Below are 20,522 nucleotides of genomic sequence, written 5' to 3'. Positions count from 1 at the left end.
CCTCCCCTGATCTCTCTGTCTGTCTCTCTCTCTCAGATAGAACATAAAAAAAATTAAAAAAAGAAGATTCAATAAAAATAATATCAGCACCAACTACATTATTACTGCCTCACATTCATTTATGTGCCAGCTCTGTGCTAACACATAGTAACTGATGCATGATCTTAATTCATCTTATTTTTTAAATGTTTTATTTTTATTTTTGAGAGAGAGAGCGCGCGTGCGCGCGCGCGCAAGTGGGGGAGGGGCAGAGAGAAGAGGGAGACACAGAATCCAAAGCAGGCTCCAGGCTCTGAGTTGACAACATAGAGCCTGACGCAGGGCTCACACTCATGAACCGTGAAATCATGACCTTAGCCAAAGTCGGATACTTAACTGACTGAGCACCCAGGCACCCCGTCCTAACTCATGAATTTAACTAGTGCTGGCAACTATGTCTTCTGCTCAATAACCACTCTATTTTTTTTTTTCACATTTCTTTTTGAGAGACAGAGACAGAGCATGAGTGGGAGAGGGGCAGAGAGAGAGGAGGACATAGAATCGGGAGCAGGCTCCAGGCTCTGAGCTGTACACATAGAGCTTGACGCAGGGCTCAAACTCACAACCATGAGATCATGACCTGAGCCAAAGTCAGACTCTCAACCGACTGAGCCACCCAGGCACCCCTCAGTGACTCCTCCAGAGATAGCAAAAGGCAGAAATCTGCCATAGCATTTGGTCTTTGGTATCTGGCTGCCTGTTTTGGTGTGAGTTTCCTACTGCATTGAATATGGTTCTAATATTGAAAGATATATGTTATTTTTTAAGAAGGCTCCAACACCCAGTGCAGAGCCCAACACAGGGCTTGAACTCATGACCCTGAGATCAAGAGTCAGATGCTTAACCAACTGAGCCAACCAGGCACCCCAACAATATTTTGGTATAATGTGAACCCTAATTGCAAACCAAGTGCTTTATTTAATGCAATAGCAGTCCAGGATAGTTTTTGACATCATTCAATTTCACCTTGTCCAAGTAAGGCCCTGCTTCAATGCACGAGCATTGGTATGGTGAATCCTGACAAAGAACCTGAGGTAAGGATTATTATTTCTTAAAAAAAATTTTTTTAAATGTCTATTTACTTTGAGAGAGAGATAGAGCAAGCGGGGGATGGTCAGAAAGAGGGAGACAGAGAATCCCAAGCAGGCTGGGCACTGTTAGTGCAGAGCCTGATGTGGGGCTTGAACTCACAAACTATGAGATCATGACCTAAGCCAAAATCAGGAGTTGGATGCTTAACCAACTGAGCCACCTAGGCGCCCCAAGGGTTATTATTTCTATTTATCAGATGAATAAACTGAGGCTCAGACAAGTGAAGAGGTTTGTGCAAGGTCACACAGCCAGGAAGTGGTGACGCTGCATTTGAAACAAGGTCCATCAGATTCGGGAGCCCGGTGTCTCCCCTAACACACTGTACCAACTTGCAAAAACACAGCTTCCTTCTCATGGTTGAGCCAAACCACTCTCTCTAGAGAGAAAGGCCCAAATCAGCTATCCTGAGCTGGATCCCTTGGAAATCTTCCTCTTTCCCCTGCGCGCAGGGCAGAAATAGGTCCTTGACCTGAAGCTCTGTCATTGCATCCTTGGCACAGTAGCCAAAGGGCTAATTCAGAAAACTAGAAGTTGACTCAGCACGGGTAGCAGGCTCGTCCTTCCCACAATCTAGGTCTGAAGAGGCACTGACCCTTGTGTTCAATTCTGCCCCCACACAGCACCTGCTCCTTCCACACTCCACTTTATTCTAGCTCTGTGCAGAGCTGAGGGGTCACAGTAGGGCAGGAGAGCTGGCCAGAATGCATGAAAGAGTAGACCAAGGCTCTAGACCTGGCTCTGTTACTGACTTGCTGTGTCATCTTGAGGAAGACCCAAACCTCTTGGTACTTCCATGTCCCCTCAAAACGGTGAGGAACAGAGAAGTCCTTTAAACTCTAGTGATCTGTGGGTTTGCAACATAAATCCTGGCTGTAACGAAGAGATGTCTTGCCACAGGCGTCTCAAGGTTTTATTTGCAGGGAGAGATGTTTCCATCGGATCTGATTTTGTTTTTCCCGCATCTGGTTAACCAGTTGTTCCTGCTGCCTTATGGAAAAGTCCATCCTTTCCCCGGTGATTTGTCACGCTGTCATTATGTATCCAGACCAACTTCCATGCTCTTTCATCCCATTGGTCTGTTGTCTATCACTGTACTGGCACCATGTTTCTTTCACATAAATCTCAGGATCTGGTAGAGTGAGTCTCCCATCTTGCTCTTTAAAATTATCTTGGCTTTTGTTTGCCTTTGGTTGTTCCATATATTTTAGAATCTCCTTATCAAGTTCTACACAAACCCTGTTGGGATCTTGTTTGGAAGTGTGATACTTAGTAAGAGCTGACAATTTCATGATACTGAGGTTTCCTGACCACAGCATTTTTTTTGAGAAGCAGTGGAGTGTAGACTGGCCTCTGAAGTCAGACCTGGCATAGAATCCCAGCTCTGTGATAGGGGACAAATCACTTCACGTCCATGAGTCTCAGTATCCTCAACTCTACAACAGGGATGATAATGGTCACTGATGGTCATGGGGGTTAAATGAGATAACACCTGTAAAGCACTTAGCACGGTTCTTAGCATATAGTAGGTGCTCAATGAATAGAACCTGTTGTTGGTAATGACTGTCCCCTTCTCCTCTCGCCAAGATTTATATCTGCTTCCTGAGTGCTTTGCCAAGGATACTTCTCCCTTGCAAAAGCTATGGACTTGTGGGAGTGATGAGATGTGCAATGTCCTGCCCCTTCCCAATATCTACCTTCATACTGTCCTAGGAGCTCAGTGTCCAGGGCTGTACTCCTTCTTCAGGCTCGGTGAGACACTGGAGGTGGCAGTTGTTCTTTGTTGGAGGAGGGCAGGGGATGGCAGCAGGGGTCCAAGATCTTGGGTCCCCAGTTCTGGGCTATTTTGGAGGGAACTAGTTTGCTGGAACCCCAAGCTCTTGGCCAGGCCCAGGTGGGAAGGATAGACAGCAAGGGAGACACAACTGGGATGATAGACAAGATGGAGTAGACAAAGACAACATCCTGGAAGAGGATAGAGGGGCAAAGCCAGAAGTCCCTTGAAGGTTATCCTGTCATGCTCCTGCCTCCAAACTCATCGGTGCCTCAAGCCTTTCAGACAATTTAGGATTGGGGCTAGTGATGGCTGTGCTCACATTGCAAGATTTTCCTGGGTACACTACCTTCTGTCTCTTCTTCTCTTGTCACCTTCTTCCCTTCTCTGGCCAGCCAGAAGAGGGGCTATGAGAGCCCCCCAGAAGAGGATAGATAGAAAGGGTATATGAGGGTACTCACCAGGAAGACTGAAGGCTCCATCCCCAGTAAATAGCAGTTAGCAGTAAAAGCCACTGGATGCCCATGGCTCTGCCCATGTTGATGGTCCTGGAAAGCACGGATAAGGAGTCTCAGCTTGAACAGGGGAACAGACAGCAGCTCCAAGACAGTGAGGCACTGCTGGCACTGGTGCCATCTCTCATCTGCCTGCTGAGTTACCACCCCACCCCCAGCTGTCCAGACTCCTTCCCAGCTGGCCCCAGGGGGTGCTTTACGGGGCTGGAACCAATGCAGACCAGAGGGGGATGGAGGGTGGATTTTCTCATTAGTTGCAATCAGTGGGCCTCTGGGGACTCCCATTCCAACTGGTGAATATCCCTAAGGCCCCTAACTGTTAGCCTTTGTTGAACAGCTGGGCAGAACTCTCGGCCTTCCAGGCTTCTCCCCAACCCAACCCAAGGGAATCTGAGTCTCAGGGACGTGGATGATCTTACTGGTCTCCCAACTCTTGAGCTAAAAGTTGGCCATTTGATTTTAGAGCTGGAGAGCAATCTCCCCCTCGCCCCACTGTACAGGTGGGAAAAATAAGGCCCACTGACTTACCCAAGGATGAGAATCCAGTCCTCCAAGGCAGTTCTTCCTATTGCCCATGACTTCCGCAGCTCTCTCAGACTCTCTGCATTACCCAGCTCAGGAATTTGCTGTGGCTCTCAATGGTCTTTAGTGTGAAGGTCCCAAGACCTCACAGGTCCTAGGTTCCCCACTAGACCTCATTCACTGGACCCACAGACTCCTCCTGCTATCTTCCAGCAAGTTCCAGTGCCCCTCTCCTCTGAAAAGCCTACCAGGACCCATGCTTTGCCAGTCACTCTCCATTGCCCCAGCATAAAACTGCTTGTATTTGCACGACTTGATCAATGGTGACCTCAACAGACTAGGGCTCCCCAGAATAAGGACCACTCTTCTCTACCTTCAGAGAGGGAGGGTAGGGCTGTCTCCATCAGACCAGGCTCCTAACCATGAGGACCAAATTCCCACCCACTGCCACCCCCCCTCCAACCAAAAAAAAAAAAATTAGAACACTAAGGGCAGAGATTATATCCCTACCATTAAGTCACAAATTTTCAGGGTGCAGATTCTCTCTCCCATTAGATTAGAAGCTCTAGAGGGCTGTCAGTAACTCTCCCACCAGACAAACAGGCTTTTGGCAAGAATTGCCCCAAGGGGTTTGTAGAGCCACCATTCAGACATATTGATCCCAACGCAAAATTTTATTGTCAATACACAGATGCCTGGCCCCACTGGCCTCACCTTTCTCCTCTTGGTGCTTAAGCCCACTTAGGCCCCATCTAGCTCTGGCCTAATGCAGAGGACCAGGGATGCCCATCCTTAGGACAAACCCTGGCTGCCTTAGCCAGCACCCCCGCTAGGTGCTCATCCTTGCTGTGGGGCTCCCTCTCTCATCCAGCATCCTTGTCCATCTGAATTCCTCTGAACCTGGGGCTCACAGGTACAAGCCCTGGACATGCCACCCCCTTCTCAGCCCCAGGCATCTGCCGAGGTGTAAGGGAGAGGACGGGCTCAGACCAGGCTGTGCCAAGTCACACTAGAGGTGCAGGAAGATGCAGCAGCTGGGTGTGCGCGCGCAGGTCCCTTGGCTCCCGTCCTGCCTCTCAGCGGCTGGCCTTGTGTTTGTTAAGGAGCAGGTTTGTGTTGGATTCTTGAACCTGCAAACCAAGGGGTTTTCTTGTCGATCCCTCACCTTCACATGGCAAACACTGCCTTGCTCCCCTCCCCTCCTGGCAGCTACCCTGCCAGACCTCCCAGGGAAGTCCTTCATATGTCTGACTCTAGCTGCCTTAGTATCCACTCTGAGCTTGGGAGCCCAGTCTGTGGACATTCACAAGGCTCCAGGCCATTCTAGCCCAGTCAGGTGGTTTGGGAAGTGGAGAAAGGAAATTAAGGTATGTGGGTGTGTGCCTTTTTCTCCCTAAAAGCTTCCTCCCTCAGGAGGAGGCTGTGTGTGTGTGTGTGTAAATATATATATATATATATATATATATATATATTTTTTTTTTTTTTTTTTTTTTTTTTTTTTTTTTAAGAGAGAGAGAAAGGGAGCACAAGCAGGGGTAGTGGGGCAGAGGGAGAGAGAGAATCTTAAGCAGGCTCCATGCTTATCCCAGAGCACAACACAGGGCTCAATCCCATAGCCCTGGGTGCCCCAAGGCTGAGCCACCCAGGTGCCCCAAGAGGAGGCCATTCTTATGCACCCTGGAGAGAACCCAGGGGCCCTCTGCCCCCAGTGGGCCTAGGTATCTGCCACTAAGCAGAAACTGAGCTGGCTCAAGCCACCCTAGGAAGGGGTAGGTTTGAAGGCATTAGAAACATAAGTGGCTCCATGGGAGGAGCCTGAAGGGAGCCGGCAGAGGCTCTCCGAGGAGGAAAGGGTGGAACCTAACCGATCAGCTGTGGCTGAGGGAGCGCAGTCCTTGCACAGAAGTCTAGAAGGTAGACCAGTCTTGAAATCGACAGAAAGTTTGACTAATGGGGCAGAGGCTGAGCTGGGTGGGGTGGCTGGACGAGCATTTATTGGGTAGGAGAGGGAAGCTGCATGCACCTTATCCCTGTTGATGAGCGCAGTGATCAAGTCTTGCTGGCAAGTCATGTCGTGGATGTCCAGGGAGGACCCACTCGCCACCGACAGGCTCAGGGACACATGCTTGTGCATCAGCTCCTCCTCCTGCTCCTGGTTGAAGCGGATGGAGCGCACCTCCTCTACTATCCTGGGGGCGGAGGGGTGAGTACTTTCCGAGGGCTGAGGGAGTTTGGAGGGGAAGGAGAAAAAGGGGGGCAGACCCCACATCTCTTCCCTGGCATCCACCCCGCTTTGCCCTCCCCCTTCACTCCTATGGAGATCCAGCCAAAGCTGTGCGCTCACTTGGATGGAAGAACAGGGAGGTCTGGGGATTCTAGCTCCTGCACCCACAGACCCCGGTCAAGTAGGGCCCCAGGGTCCGTGTTATAGAATGGTGATGGCCCCGAGGTCTGCGCTCAGCCCAGACTTATGGGACTCGGGGTACCCCCAACCCGGCCTACATGTTAAGCTCATCTCGGATCTCCTTGTACTGCATCAAGTTCTCCTGTATTGCCTCGAGCACCAGGCAAAAGTTGTCACAGGTGTTTTCCGAGAGGTTAGACAGGTTGCCCCCCGTAAGTGGCTCCTGGGGGAGGCCAGACATCTCCAAACGGGCGACCGCACAGTGCACCAGTGGCAGGTAGTTACTTCCATCCTCCTCCTCCTTGCCTGTCTGGGAAGAGGGAAACGGGGAAGGGACAGAGCTCAGCCGGCACCCCTCCCCCAGTGCCTTCCTGCTTGGCTTCGGGGAGGAGGAGTCTCCTAGGATACCAGGGTTCTAATGCCCCTCATTGAGCTCCAACAGATCTTAGCCTCCCTACGCTGTTGGTGGGAGGCTTCAGATGCATAAGCCCTTTCCCTACCTCTTTGAAAATTCCTAGCCCCTTTTCAAAATTTAGCACCCAGTTTCCCTCCTGATAAATCCTACCCAGCCAGCTTCTAAAGCCCTGTCTACTCTGAAGTCATAGCCCACAGCCGTGAACATTTTGGAAGTACTCCACCATCCACCCCCACCGACCTTTTGGAAGTTCTACCCCTGAATGAGTAACACTGCAGCTAACATTTAATGAGTTGTATGTGTGTTCATTTATCTCCATAATTCTCATAATAGTCCTATGAGAAAATAACTATTCTTTCCATTTTGCAGAAGAAATTGAGGCTTAAATTGGTCATCTGCCCAAAGGTCACCCAGCCACTCAGTTTTGAATTGCCATAGAAATAAGGCATCTAGGGGGCGCCTGAGTGGCTCAGTCAGTTAAGTGTCAGCTCTGGTCATGATCTCATGGTTCACGGGTTCAGGTCCCACATTGAGCTCTGTGCTGGCAGTGTGGAGCCTGCTTGGGATCCTCTCTCTCTCTAGCTCTCTCTCTCTCTCTGCCCCTCCCCCCTTGTGTACGTGCATGCTCTCTCTCTCTCTCAAAATGAAAAAACTTTAAAAATCTAGGAAATCCATACCCCTCAGATGTCACTCAAGGTAGGGGATGCTGCCCCCAGGTCTCAGGCTTGACTTTCCCCAGGCCCTCGAGTGTGGAAGCATGTGCATGTGCGCTCACATACACACATACACACACATATGTGCACATATACACAGTCAAGTCAGTACATTCTGCCCCCTCCTCCCTTCTGCCCTCCCATCCCACTCACCTCACGGAAGGTTGTCTGATGCAGTTGTCCGTGCTCGCCTGCCTTCATCATTTGCTCCAGATTGGTGGTCACCACAACGACCAACAGGTTGATGCCAATGAAGGCACCGATGGTGATGAAGATGGCGAAGTAGACAGCACCCCCAATCTCCATTGCGTACTCTCTTGTCTCCATCCTGGAGATGGCAGACAGGGGCCCCATCACCTCCCTGGCCCTTTGAGCCTCGATTTCCCCATCTAGGAAACGGGGACACTACCTCAAGGCCCACTGGGTCTTCTGCTACCTCACTGCTGTTGTGCTGATCGAATGCCTGTTCCTGACTGTCATAGCGGCTGCTCTTTGTTGAGCACACAGGGCCTCAAGCCAGCCCTCTAAGGTGGGGATGTGTCCATTGGCATTATCAAGTTTAATCTATTGGCTACACTCTTTATTCACGATTTTCTTATTTTAAAAAATAACTCAAGCTCATAATAGGAGAATTAGAAGGAAGATATATAGGAAAAAAAAACCCATCTACTATTAATACCTTGTTATGAATCTCCTATAAAATATTTTCCTAAAGACTAGGTCTTTCTTTCTCTCTTTCCATACACACACACACACGCACGCACGCGCGCACATATAGAGATACTCTGTGCCAGGCTCTATGCTAAGAGATTTAAATAGATTTTCTCTGTTGATCCTTACAGCAATTCAGACACAGTTAATTACAATAATCCCCAATCAGCAGGTGAGGAAGCTGAGGCTCAGAAGAGAGATGAAGGAATTTGTCCAAGGTTGCATGGCTAGTGTGATGGAGCAAAGACTCAAAAGCCCAGCCTCCAGTGTACCTTTATTGTACACTCTATGATTTTCCCACCATCATAACGGGTGGTGCCCACAGAAACCCTTTACCAGCTGTGCTTCTAGTCTCACAAGAGATAAAAAGAAATCAGTCAGGAGGACCCACTTCCTAGAGTGCACTGGAAACAAATAGGGTAATGGAAAAGAACAGAACCTGGTGGCCATCTATGGCCCCAAATGGCCTTGGGCAGCAGGTGTAAGAATGAAATGAGGCTCTGAGTTCCCAGGAATCCAGGCAGCTTGGTGGGCTCAGATGTGGGCTGGGAGGCTGTCCTGAAACCACAGAGCTGCTCTCTTGCTCAAGACCTACCCAGTTGTTTAGCATGACAGGAGAAATGATGAACAGGCCTGCAGTAGGACTTCGAACAGGTGGAATTTCAAGGGGAACAACGCTTCAAGCAGGCCACAAACCCAGAGGCCCCAGTCTCAGGGGTCTCCCTTTCCCCAGTCTGAAGTTCCAGGCACCCCTCTCCTGCTGGGCACACCCTCATCCCAAGCTCTGGACCACCCACTCCCACTGCCTCGCCCCACTGGGCTGGAGGCCCGGAAGCCCCACAGACACTCACTGAAAGTCCCTGTAGATGTCCACCCAGCCATCTTGGGTGATGCAGATGAAAAGGGTATACAGGGCAACCTGCATGTTCTGGAAATGCATGGGCACAAACGCACCAAAGAGAGTGACCCCGAACACGGAGAACACCTGCCAGAGAAACCAGAGAAGATGCCTGGACTTCACCCAGGGACCTTGGGGACAGGACATGCACATGCCACGCAAATGAACACCGCCAAGGGAATGACAGGGATTCAGGCCCATAGGCCTCTCCTCTTCTTCCAGACACCCCTGTATCCCCAATGACCCAGGGGCCCTGCTCAGGGAAGGGGAGGATTGAGGGCAAGGGAGGGCACTGACCAGCATGAAGAAGAGGATGAGGGTCATGATATTGGCCATGTCAGGCACCGACTGCAGGATGACACGGATGATCCGGGCCAGAGGCTCCACCGCCATGCACACGTGCACCAGACGAAGCGCCCTGTGGCACAGCCTCTCAGGGGTGCCCCCTGGCCCCTCCCAGGCCCCTCCTCCCCCCGCCCCCTGACCTGCCCGGCCAGGCAGAACCGATCCCCACCTCATCTCCTTCCTGGGGTCCAGACAGTTCCCCTTGTTCTCCCGAGTTCCCAGCTCACCTGAGAGTATAGGTGATAGAGATAGCACTGAGTTCATTAATGAAGAACCCCAGGAGCAAGATAAAGATGATAAGGAAGTTGAGGATGTTCCAGCCGTCCTGGGGGGGTTGGGGGGGCCAGCCCCAGTGGGGTCTATCAGGCCCGGCCTGTGGGGACATCCTGGGTCTGCCCTCCCACCGCCCCAAGGTTGGGAGGCTCAGTGTTCCTCTCAGAGCAGGGCCAGTCATCTGCCATCCACTGCTGTTACTTATCTGCTTTCCCCAAACGTGCCACAAGACACACATGCCCTCCCTGTCTCGTCCGTGTGTCCACAGCCAAGTGCAGTCTCAGAGAGACACAGTGGAGACTCTCACGCACACACAGCTAGTTCCTAAGCTGAGCAGCCACCTGGGCTAGCGCACTGCTGAAAATGGCCTGGCCCTACGGTTAGGTGACAGGAGAGCGTTCGGATGCTCCAGGCTTTGTGTGGCTCACACTATAATTAATAATACAATAAAAGTAAATACTAATAAAAACATTCAAGAACACTACTTCGGTAGCCAGTTCAGAAGTACACTGGCCCTCACTGTACGAGAGAGAGACAGAGACAGAGACAGAGACAGGAAATTTTTACAAGCCTTCTGTCCAGTAAGGCACAACGTTACATAGGGGTGGGGACTGAGGAAGGAACCTCATGTATGAAAAGTTCAAGCACACCCACGAAAGGGGGAATTTATCTAACAAACAGTGGATACATTTATGTTTTAGCCAGTGATCCCACTACTAAAATCTGACCCACAGAAACTCTGGTTCAAGTACAAAATGACACCTGTGTAAGGTTGAAAACAACTAAAGTGTCCAGCAATGAGACACCAATTGAATAAACCACGGAGCATTTATTCAATGGAGCGCTGTGTAGCAAAAAAGACAAATGGGAAATATCTCCATGTACTGATACAGAAAGGTTGCCAGGATCCATTAAGTGACAAAAGCAAAGTGCGAGGGGAGGGAGGAGGGAGGCAAAGGCAAACAAAGGAAGGGAGGGAGAGGAGGGATGGAGGACAAAGGCAAAAGAAAACTAAAGTATACACATATTAGCTTATGATCGCAAAATACACACTGATAGGCTATAAATCTAAAAAGATTACCTGGGGTGGAGGGGAAGAGATGAAGGGAGGGAGTGGAAGGAAGAATTCTCTGTGTACCTTTCAATATAGTTTTCCACCAATCTATATCTGCATTAAATATTCAAAAAGAAAACTTTTTTTTTTTTTAACGTTTTATTTATTTTTGAGACAGGGAGAGACAGATCATGAACAGGGGAGGGTCAGAGAGAGGGAGACACAGAATCTGAAGCAGGCTCCAGGCTCTGAGCTGTCAGCACAGAGCCCGACGCAGGGCTCGAACTCACGGACCGCGAGATCATGACCTGAGCCTAAGTCGGCCGCCCAACCGACTGAGCCACCCAGGCGCCCCAAGAAAACTTTTTCTTTTTTTTTTTTTTAATTTTTTTTAACATTTATTTATTTTTGAGACAGAGAGAGACAGAGCATGAATGGGGGAGGGGCAGAGAGAGAAGGAGACACAGAATCGGAAGCAGGCTCCAGGCTCCGAGCCATCAGCCCAGAGCCTGACGCGGGGCTCGAACTCACAGACCGCGAGATCGTGACCTGGCTGAAGTCGGACGCTTAACCGACTGCGCCACCCAGGCGCCCCACCAAGAAAACTTTTTCTAATGGAAAAAAAAAGTTCTTAAACGTATCAGGTAGAACAGTGAACACAAGCCCTCCTGGAATCCCACATTCGGCGTGCCTGTGCCTACACGTACATCAGGAGACACAAGTCAGCCTGGCCACAGATCCGGCGCTCTAACCAGCCAGCATTAAGCTCCTACTGTATGCCAGATCCTGCACCAGATCCTGAGGATACAAGAGGATTTCTTCCCTGCAGGGCACACAATTTCCAGGAAGACAGATTGACAGTAAATTGAAACTCCATGTGAGAGAGATTGTCAGGGAGGCACTAACACCTAACCTGGCCTGGGAGAGGCGGGAGGACTTCCTGGAAGAGAAGATATCTGAACGAGTCTGAAGCTGTAAGCAGGAGTAAAGCAAATGAATAAAGTGGCAGGGAGCTTTCATAGACGAGAGGTCAGCTTGGACAAAGGCATGGAGGCGGGAAGCAGCGGTGTGCGCGGATGCGTGAGGGTGCGTGTGCGTGCGGGTGCGTGCGTGTGCGGGTGCGTGCGGGTATGCGCTGGGGAGTGCAGCTGCAAGCAGTCTGGTAGCCGGAACTTCAAGGGCAAGGCAGGGAAAGATGAGGCTGCAGAAATAAGCAAGGGCCACATCGTGGAAGGCCTTAAGCACTATAAAGCCTTTCGACCTGATCCTATAAACAACAGGGAGCCAGGGCAGGATTTTAAGAATACTTTGGCCTGTGCCTTGGGGAGATTACTTTGATTGGGGGGGGGGGGGGGGGCGGAGGGGTATCCTGGAGGCTAAAGCAACATCCTAGTGGGAGAAGACCAGGCAAGAGCTAGAGAGGGGTAGCAAAGATGCAGAGGCGGCAAGACATTTGAGAAATCGTTAGGCGGTGAAACTGATTAATAGGCTGTGGGGGTCAGGAGGAAAAAGGAATCCACAAGAGTAGAAGAAAAGAAAGAGCTGGGGACAAAACTTTGGGGATTCCTACATCGTGGGGTCATATTTTGAGATATTTACAGGCTTTCCACTTTCCTGCATTTCCTCTTTCCCTCCCCCAGCCTCCCCCCTCCACAACAGCCCAGGGGGGTGAGGGAGAAGGAGGCAGAAACAATCTCTAACAAACCCTGGTTTTCACCCTGGCCCCTGATGAAGGTTAGGGTTTAGGACATGAGTTCTCAGCCAGGGATGATTTTTCCCTCCAAGGGACATTTGGCAATGTCTGGGGACATTCTTGGTTGTCACAACTAGGAAGGTGCTAAGGGGCATCTAGTGGGGAGAGGCCAGGAATGCTTCAGAACACCCTCCAGTGCACAGGACAGCCCCCACAACAAAGGATCATCCAGGCCAAAAGGTCTATAGTGCTGAGGCTGAGAACCCTGGGTTTAAGGGACAAGCAGAGTGGCTGGGAGGAGCACAAGATTCTCAGGCTTGCTTCAATTCCCTTGTCCTAATGAAAGCCTGGGAGTTAACCTTGAAAGTGCAGGCCCCCTGGGGTGCCTGGTTGCTCAGCCCATAGAGGGTGTGACTTGCGATCTCAGGGTCCTTTGTTGAGTTCAAGCCCCACACTGGGCGTGGAGCTTACTTAAATAAAAATTAAAAAAATTAAAGAAGCATTGCTAAGAAAGTGCAGACCCCCTACTGCTGCTGAAAAAAAAAAATCTCAAGAAGATACAAAGGAGGAAATGTTTTCTCTTATGGAACAGATGTCTGCCTGCCTCCAGGGCTAATTCTGATAAAGTGGACCATTGAAATGTTCACACAAAGCACGGTACCTACTCCCCTCCCATCGAGTGAGGAAACACTAAGGGTGTGCACCATCCCTTCGATGTTCTGTTAATGAACATCCTTGCAAATGTTATTTGCACAAAGCAGTCTTTAAGACGCCCAGATTTCAGCAATGTTGTTCTGGGTTCAACTACACCGTGTTCTGTGAACCTCTGACCCCTGGAAAGCTTAGAATTCTAACTGGTTGTCCTGGTAATGGTATTAAAAAAATTTTTTTTAATGTTTATTTGAGAGAGAGAGAAAGAGAGAGAGACAGACTGTGAGGGGGGGAGGTGCAGAGAGAGAGGGAGACACAGAATCCGAAGCAGGCTCCAGGCTCTGAGCTGGCAGCACAGAGCCCGAAACGGGGCTCAAACCCACAAACCGTGAGATCATGACCTGAGCCGAAGTCGGCCGCTCAAATGACAGTCACCCAGGCGCCCCCTGGTAACTGTATTTAAATGATACTTCCTTTTTTTGAAAGGTATAAAGACTTGATAGTCTTGTTGTTGTTTTTTTAATATTTTATTTTAGGGGTGCCTGGGTGGCTCAGTTGGTTAAGCAGCTGACTTTGGCTCAGGTCATGATCTCGTGGTTCATGACTCAAGCCCCATGTTGGGCTCTGTGCTGATCGCAGGAGCCTGCTTTGGATTTTGTGTCACCCTCTCTCTCTGCCCCTCCCCTGCTCATGCTCTGTCTCTGTCTCTCTCTCTCAGAAATAAACATTAAAAAAACTGTTTTAGGGGCGCCTGGGTGGCTCAGTCGGTTAAGCGGCCGACTTCGGCTCAGGGCATGATCTCGCAGTCCGTGAGTTCGAGCCCCGCGTTGGGCTCTGTGCTGACAGCTCAGAGCCTGGAGCCTGCTTCCGGTTCTGTGTCTCCCTCTCTCTGACCCTCCCCCATTCATGCTCTGTCTCTCTCTGTCTCAAAAATAAATAAACGTTAAAAAAAAATTAAAAAAAAAACTGTTTTATATGCTTGAAAAAAAATATTTTATTTTAACTAGTCTCTATACCCAACATGGGCTTGAACTCACAACCCTGAGATCAAGGGTTGCATGCTCCACTGAGTGAGCCAGCCAGGCGCCCCTAGTAGGTTTTCTTAAAATCTCTTCTCAAACATGGCCAAAGGCAAAATAAATCCCTTGACTTCAGAAATGACTTGACTATAGGGGTTTGCACAAGTGCTCACTTGTGAGGGGCAAAGAGAGAGGGGCAAAGAGAGAGGGGTAGAGAGAAAATCCCAAGCAGGCTCCATGTGGTCAGCTTAAAGCCCAATGAGGGGTTCGACCTGGGGCTCAAACTCACGAACCATGAGATCATGACCTGAACCAAAATCAAGAGTCAGACACTTAACTGACTGAGCCACCAAGGTGCCCCAGTACAAATTACTTTCTACTGCATCACAGACATCTCAGAAGTAGTTGGTCTCTCTCTCCACACAACACACACACACACACACACACACACACACACACACACACACACACACAGACCCTCGGCTCATAGGACCAGAAGCCCAGGGGTGGGGTGCAGTCCCTAAGGAGTTGGGGTGATGGCCGAAAGGACCCAGGATCTCACCTTCCAGAAAATCCAGAAGCCATTTAACCAGCCGAGGAGGACCTCACAGATAAGGATGGTCAGCACAATGTCATCTATGGTAGAGAACAACTCATAGTGTTTCTATATGAAGACAGAGAAAAAGAGAGGGGCAGAGAGGTCAGTGGAACAGAGCCTGGGCAAGGCTGGGCAGGGGGGCATCTGTGGGGGGAAGGGCAGGCCCGTAATCCTGCTGCTCTTCATCCTCAGCAATTTGGCAGCTGCCTTTAGTCCACATTGTCCATGTACATGCCAGGCACCGTGCTAAGGCCCCACATGTGTCATTCATGTCAGCATCACCATCGTCCTCCAAAGTGGGCTTTATTCCTGTCTCACAGATGAGGAATCAGAGAGGTGCCTGAGGCCACAGAGTTAGCAATAAAGACTGTTGTCTGACTATAGGGGCGCCGGGGTGGCTCAGTCGGTTGGGTGTCCGACTTCAGCTCAGGTCATGATCTCGTGGTCCGTGAGTTCGAGCCCCGCGTCGGGCTCTGTGCGGACAGCTCAGCACCTGGAGCCTGTTTCAGATTCTGTGTCTCCCTCTCTCTGGCCCTCCCCCACTCACACTCTGTCTCAAACATAAGTAACATTACATAAGTAAACATTAAAAACATAAGTAAACATTAAAAAAAATTAAGAAAAAAAAAGACTGTTGTCTGACTATAAACCTTTGCTCCTAACCTCTGGAGCAGGGATACTTGAAAAAGGGAGGTGGCTGAGAGGCAGAACAGGCTCCGGGATTGGAAGGAAAGGCCCTGGCCGCTGAGACAGAGGGCACCAAGCCTCATCCTTCCTTCTCTGGTTGTCCCAGCCACTCCTGCTGCTTTGTTTCCCAAATCTCCCAGACAAGGCCTGACTGACTTCCTGCATATGCCCCTCCCCACCCCCCCCATCGCCGGCCTACTCACGGGCCCAGTTCCCCGGGTGGATGGACTCATGGATGGATGACCATGACCTTGAATTCTGTTTAAAATCCAACTCACTGGGGCGCCTGGGTGGCTCAGTCGGTTAAGCATCCAACTCTTGATTTCAGCTCAGGTCATGACCTCCCAGTTCGTGGGACTGAACCCCACATTGGGCTTGGCACTGACAGCATGGAGCCTGCTTGGGAATCTCTCTCTCCCACTCTCCCTGCCCCACTCCAGCTCTCTCTCAGTCTCTCTCAACATAAATAAATAAACATTAAAAAAAAAAAAATCTAACTCACTTTCCCCCAATCTCCCATGAAGCTGTAACCCTACTATAGTTTGTGACCCTGTTAACAGCTCCCAGCCTCCAACTCCACCCTGGCAGTTACCAAAGTCCCTTGGACTCCTCTCTTTCTCCACTTCCATGGCCAACAGACTCAGTGCCTCAAGGTTCACTACCACATACAGAGGCCTCCTGGTACCCACAAACTTGCCCTCACCCATATCCACTGGCCAATGAGAGGCTGGGCAGAGTTTCTTAAACCCAGATGGGAGATTAAGGTTTTGGGCTCCCTGCCTGTTCCAAATTCTCTAAGGGTGTCATGGGCCAGGGATGTCGGTCTATAACAAGGAAGAGCTTTCTGTCCCCTCAGCTCCACCCCGCTGACTCCCGGGGGCAATAAACTCTCTGCACTATTTGCTGCAAGAGCTTCCTAAATACTCCATCCGCCTTCTTCAAGTCATGAGCATCCATGGCTAAATCAGAGTTGCTTCCTCCACCCACAAGCCTGCTATGGCTCCCAATGGCATAGGGACAAGGTTCAAAACCAGTCTGGTATCCACAGGCCATGACCTTCATGGACACATATCCTACACCAGAGCTTTTAGCTAGCATTTTTTGACTGGGACCTATAGTAAGAGGTGAATTTTGTATTTCACATCTTCCCTCTTTCCCCCTCCCCCACTCTCTCGCGTGTGCACACACATACAATTTCCATTTCATTCTTTTTCATTCTACTTCATTCTGTATCAGAATGCTGGTATCTGCAGTCTAAACTGATTTCATGATCCGTTGAGGGGTTGAAGCTGCCTTGTAGTTCTACTCGTGCTGCAATCTTGGCTGTTGGCTGTCTGCCTCCACCGCATGGGAGGCAGCTCCTGTCAAGGCCACAGGAACTAAATCCAAGGGATGCTCCATGATCCTTCTCTGGCCTCCTCTCTTGCCATTTCTGGCCCCAGACCAGACAGCACACTCTCCTGGGTCCTCCCCACTCTACTGGTCACTCCTCCTCAGTCTTTCATGCACCTCCTCCATTCTCTGTCTTTCAGTTGGAGACTCTCCTCAGAGCTCTGTCTTGGCGTTCTTCCCTTCTCACTGGATATGCTCTTCCCAGGTGACCTTGTCTACTCCTTTAGCTTCTGGCAACCATCCACCCAGACGCTGGCAGCCCTCATGTTGGAATCTCCACCCCCCCCCCCACCCCGAGCTCTCAGCAGGATCTCGGAGTTGAGCTCTAACCTCTCACTAGACATCTCTATGTGGATATTGCATGGGTGCCTCAAATGCTACTCAATTCAAAGTGACCTTGGCATTCTCCCCAAACCCACTCATTGTCCTATGTCCCCACGTCCCAACAAACAGCACCGTCCCCACACAGTTACTCAAGCCAGAAGTGTAACTTCTTGCTCTCCCCTTCCCTACACGTGTGAGATGATGATGTATGTTAAAAAAGGTGGCACATAGGAAGTGCTTATGAAGTGTTTGCTATAAAGAAAAGCAGTCGGGAGGCCCATGGATTCAACTCCTAGAGAGTTTCAAATGCATGTGACCTCTTTTACCAATGGCCATGGCCCTGGTCCAAGACCCACCATCTTTCACTAAACACCACAACACGGTCTTGCCAGACCATCTTTTCCCATTCTTGGCACCCTCCTTTCCGGGGTCCACACTGTAGCAGCCAGTGTAAGTTTTCTGAAACACACGTCTGGTTATGTCACTTTTGTGCTTTAAACCCTTCCCTGACTTTCCAACGACATAGGATAGAGGCCATCCTCCTTAAGATAACTTAAAAACCCCTCACCATCTAGCTGCTGACCATCTCTCTGAAATCATCAGCCACCATGTTGGACATTTTTAAAACACTGACTTCAAATAGCATAATTCACGTATGTAGTATACGCCTTGTAAAGAAATTAAAACATTGATAAGACCAAAGTCATACTGGACTTCCAGACCGACACACAGAACTCACTCACAAGCTGTTTTGCCCACCCTAAACACTCTTTCCCAAGTGTTTTTGGGAAACAAAACACTTTTGCCTGGCCAACTCCTACTCACTCTTCGTTCTCAGCGGAAGCATCCTTTTCTCCAGGAAGGCTTCCCTGACCCTACCGGGATGCTTACTCTGAGCTCCCATGTACTCTGACACTCAGGCATTTGTAATGACGTGCACGAGTCTGAGACAGGATTGGGTCTGCTATGATCATCCCCGGAACCCCAGCACAGAGTGATCCTCACTTTGTGACTATTTGTTAAAATGGGATACCCTTGGTGTGCCTGGGTGGCTCAGTCGGTTAAGCCTCCAACTTGGGCTCAGGTCATGATCTCACGGTTCATGGATTCGAGTCCCACATTGGGCTGTCAGTGCAGAGCCTGCTTGGGATTCTCTCTCTCTCCCTTGCCCTCTATGCCTCTCCCTCACTTGTGTTTTCTCTCTCTCTCAAAAATAAATAAACTTAAAAATGTGTGTGTGGGGGCGCCTGGGTGGCGCAGTTGGTTGAGCGTCCGACTTCAGCCAGGTCACGATCTCGCGGTCCGGGAGTTCGAGCCCCGCGTCAGGCTCTGGGCTGATGGCTCAGAGCCTGGAGCCTGTTTCCGATTCTGTGTCTCCCTCTCTCTCTGCCCCTCCCCCATTCATGCTCTGTCTCTCTCTGTCCCAAAAATAAATAAACGTTGAAAAAAAAATTAAAAAAAAAATGTGTGTGTGTATGTACATGTGTGTGTGTGTACACACACACACACACACGCACACACACACACGCACACACATATAATGGAATACCCTTCCCAACCAGGCACCCATTTGTCTGCCTCTGCTCACACCATTTTTCTCCTGCCCTTCCTCTCTACAAATCCAATGCCTTCCTCAAATCTGGGCCCCCTCCACCACGAGGTCTTCCTTGATCTCTAGTTCCCTGGAACGTCAGAATTGACAGGCCCTTGAAGAACATTCAATCCAATCACCATGAACAGATGAGGAGTCTGGGGCCCCGAGAGAAAAGTGCCTCACCCAGCCCTTGCCCCATTAGATCAGTGGGGGCAGAGGTCAGGCTGGAGTCCCACCTGGCCAAGGAAGGAGTTGGTGCGCAGAGCAATGGTGATGGCGTTGACCACCAGCAGCAAGGCCAGCAGCAGCTGGAAGGCTGGGTGACGAAGCAGCTGCTTGAGGTACATGCGAGTGATGAACTCCTGCATGTCCCAGGTATCCTGGGAGAGGGCAGGGGACCTTCCTTCAGGCAGGTGTCACGGTGGGAGGCCTCTGCCTGGATGTTTGTTCTCAGTGAATGGGGTCCCGGGGGGGGGGGGGCACTCTAAGGGGAGAAGTTGCCTGAGAGGGGTCATGAAATGGGGGCATCAGTGTAGGGGTCACTACCTATACGGCCACTAAAAGCGGGTGACTGTTGGGGGATCTTTGTGGGGATCATTGGAAGGGAGACTTCTGGGGTCTCTGCTGGTGACTGTCATTATATAAGGGTTCCCGTAGGGAGCACTGCCTGGCGGTTACTAACATGCCATGAGGGGGCCAACACAGGGATCACTGCTGGGGAGGGTCCTCAGGGGGGTTGTTTAGAAAATAGAAGGGGCAGAGTTATTCTGATGGCCTGTTGCCCCCTGGGCACAGCTGCAGAAGGGTGACTGTGGGGTGGGGGTCGCTGCCGGCTGCAGCCCAGGCCTCCTCCTTACCCTCGTGCTAGTGATGTCTCTGCGGTTGATCAGTACTTGCTCCTCCGGCCGGGCATAGGGCTCGTGAGTGGCCCTCTGTGAGGGTGAGGAGAGGGCCCATCAGTGCGGCCACTGCCCCTGGGGACCCAGTGCGGTGTCCTGTGCCCCACCCTACGCTGGTATGCCCAGCTTGGGTGGGCCGAGGCAGGGGCCACCTACCATGACGTTCAAAGGTTTGATATTGATGTCAGTCCACTGCTGCCACCAAGTCCTTCGGTTATCCATCGTAGCTGCTCCGTCTCCTCCCACTTATCAAAGAAACTTCATTCCAAGTGGCCTTGCTCCCCCTCGTGGTGAGATCATAGAGGACTCTGTGACCTCCAGCTGTCTGCATTCCACCAAGGAATTCTGACTGTAAGAGAAGCTCCTCCCGCTGACTCCCCTTGGTCCCCAGGGAGGAAGCCAGGGACACTAAGGGGCTGGGCTGCGGTCAGCGGTCAGAGGCTGATGGGAACAGGTCAGGTCTCTTGTGCGGCCTGGATGGAGAGATACAGGGGCATGTCCCTGCTCTGGGTCCAGGAGCCGGAGGTGAGACTTGGAGGAGCGAAGAGCAGTGTTTGGCCCAGAGGCCCTCCTCCCAGCAAACCTCAACCTGTGCTCCTCCCCGTGGGCTAAACCATCCACCGCCCCAGTCTCCAGGCCCGCCCACCCTGCCCTTCCATGCAAGATGGGTTTCTCTATCTAGAGTAAAAGGCTGGTTTCTGTTTCTCTTTGAGCCCCCGGGGACGGGGCAGGAGAGCACCCTCTGGTCTCCAAAGGGCTGGGGAGAGATGGGCATGAGTGGAAGCCCTCACTAGCACGGATCAGCAGCCCATCATCCTGGCAGGCATGGAGCTCCGGGAATAGGGCCCAGGCCAGTGTGAACGCATGGCAGACTAGTTACCAAGAGCATTCGTGCCCTTCTGACATCTTTCCA

The 20,522-nt window shown here is 50.8% G+C and overlaps 1 protein-coding gene across 1 annotated transcript; it reads right to left on the bottom strand.

Annotated features, from left to right (window-relative positions):
* Window positions 1–4,594: 4,594 nt before the first annotated feature.
* CATSPER4 (cation channel sperm associated 4) lies at window positions 4,595–20,516 on the bottom strand. Its single transcript, XM_025925781.2, has 11 exons — window positions 19,766–20,516; window positions 19,568–19,642; window positions 18,947–19,090; window positions 14,678–14,779; window positions 9,653–9,750; window positions 9,378–9,498; window positions 9,034–9,167; window positions 7,625–7,799; window positions 6,442–6,653; window positions 5,963–6,128; window positions 4,595–5,069 (listed from the first exon to the last, which is right to left on the bottom strand). The coding sequence occupies exons 1-11, from the start codon at window positions 19,829–19,831 to the stop codon at window positions 5,016–5,018; spliced, it is 1,347 nt and encodes a 448-aa protein (XP_025781566.1). The 5' UTR covers window positions 19,832–20,516; the 3' UTR covers window positions 4,595–5,015.
* Window positions 20,517–20,522: the final 6 nt, after the last annotated feature.

Source organism: Puma concolor, chromosome C1 (assembly GCF_028749965.1).
Source record: "Puma concolor isolate L17-30 chromosome C1, mPumCon1.1.hap2, whole genome shotgun sequence".
Classification (NCBI taxonomy): Eukaryota; Metazoa; Chordata; class Mammalia; order Carnivora; family Felidae; genus Puma; species Puma concolor.
Note: the sequence above shows the minus strand (reverse complement) of the source record. Positions and strands in the feature narration are given on the sequence as shown.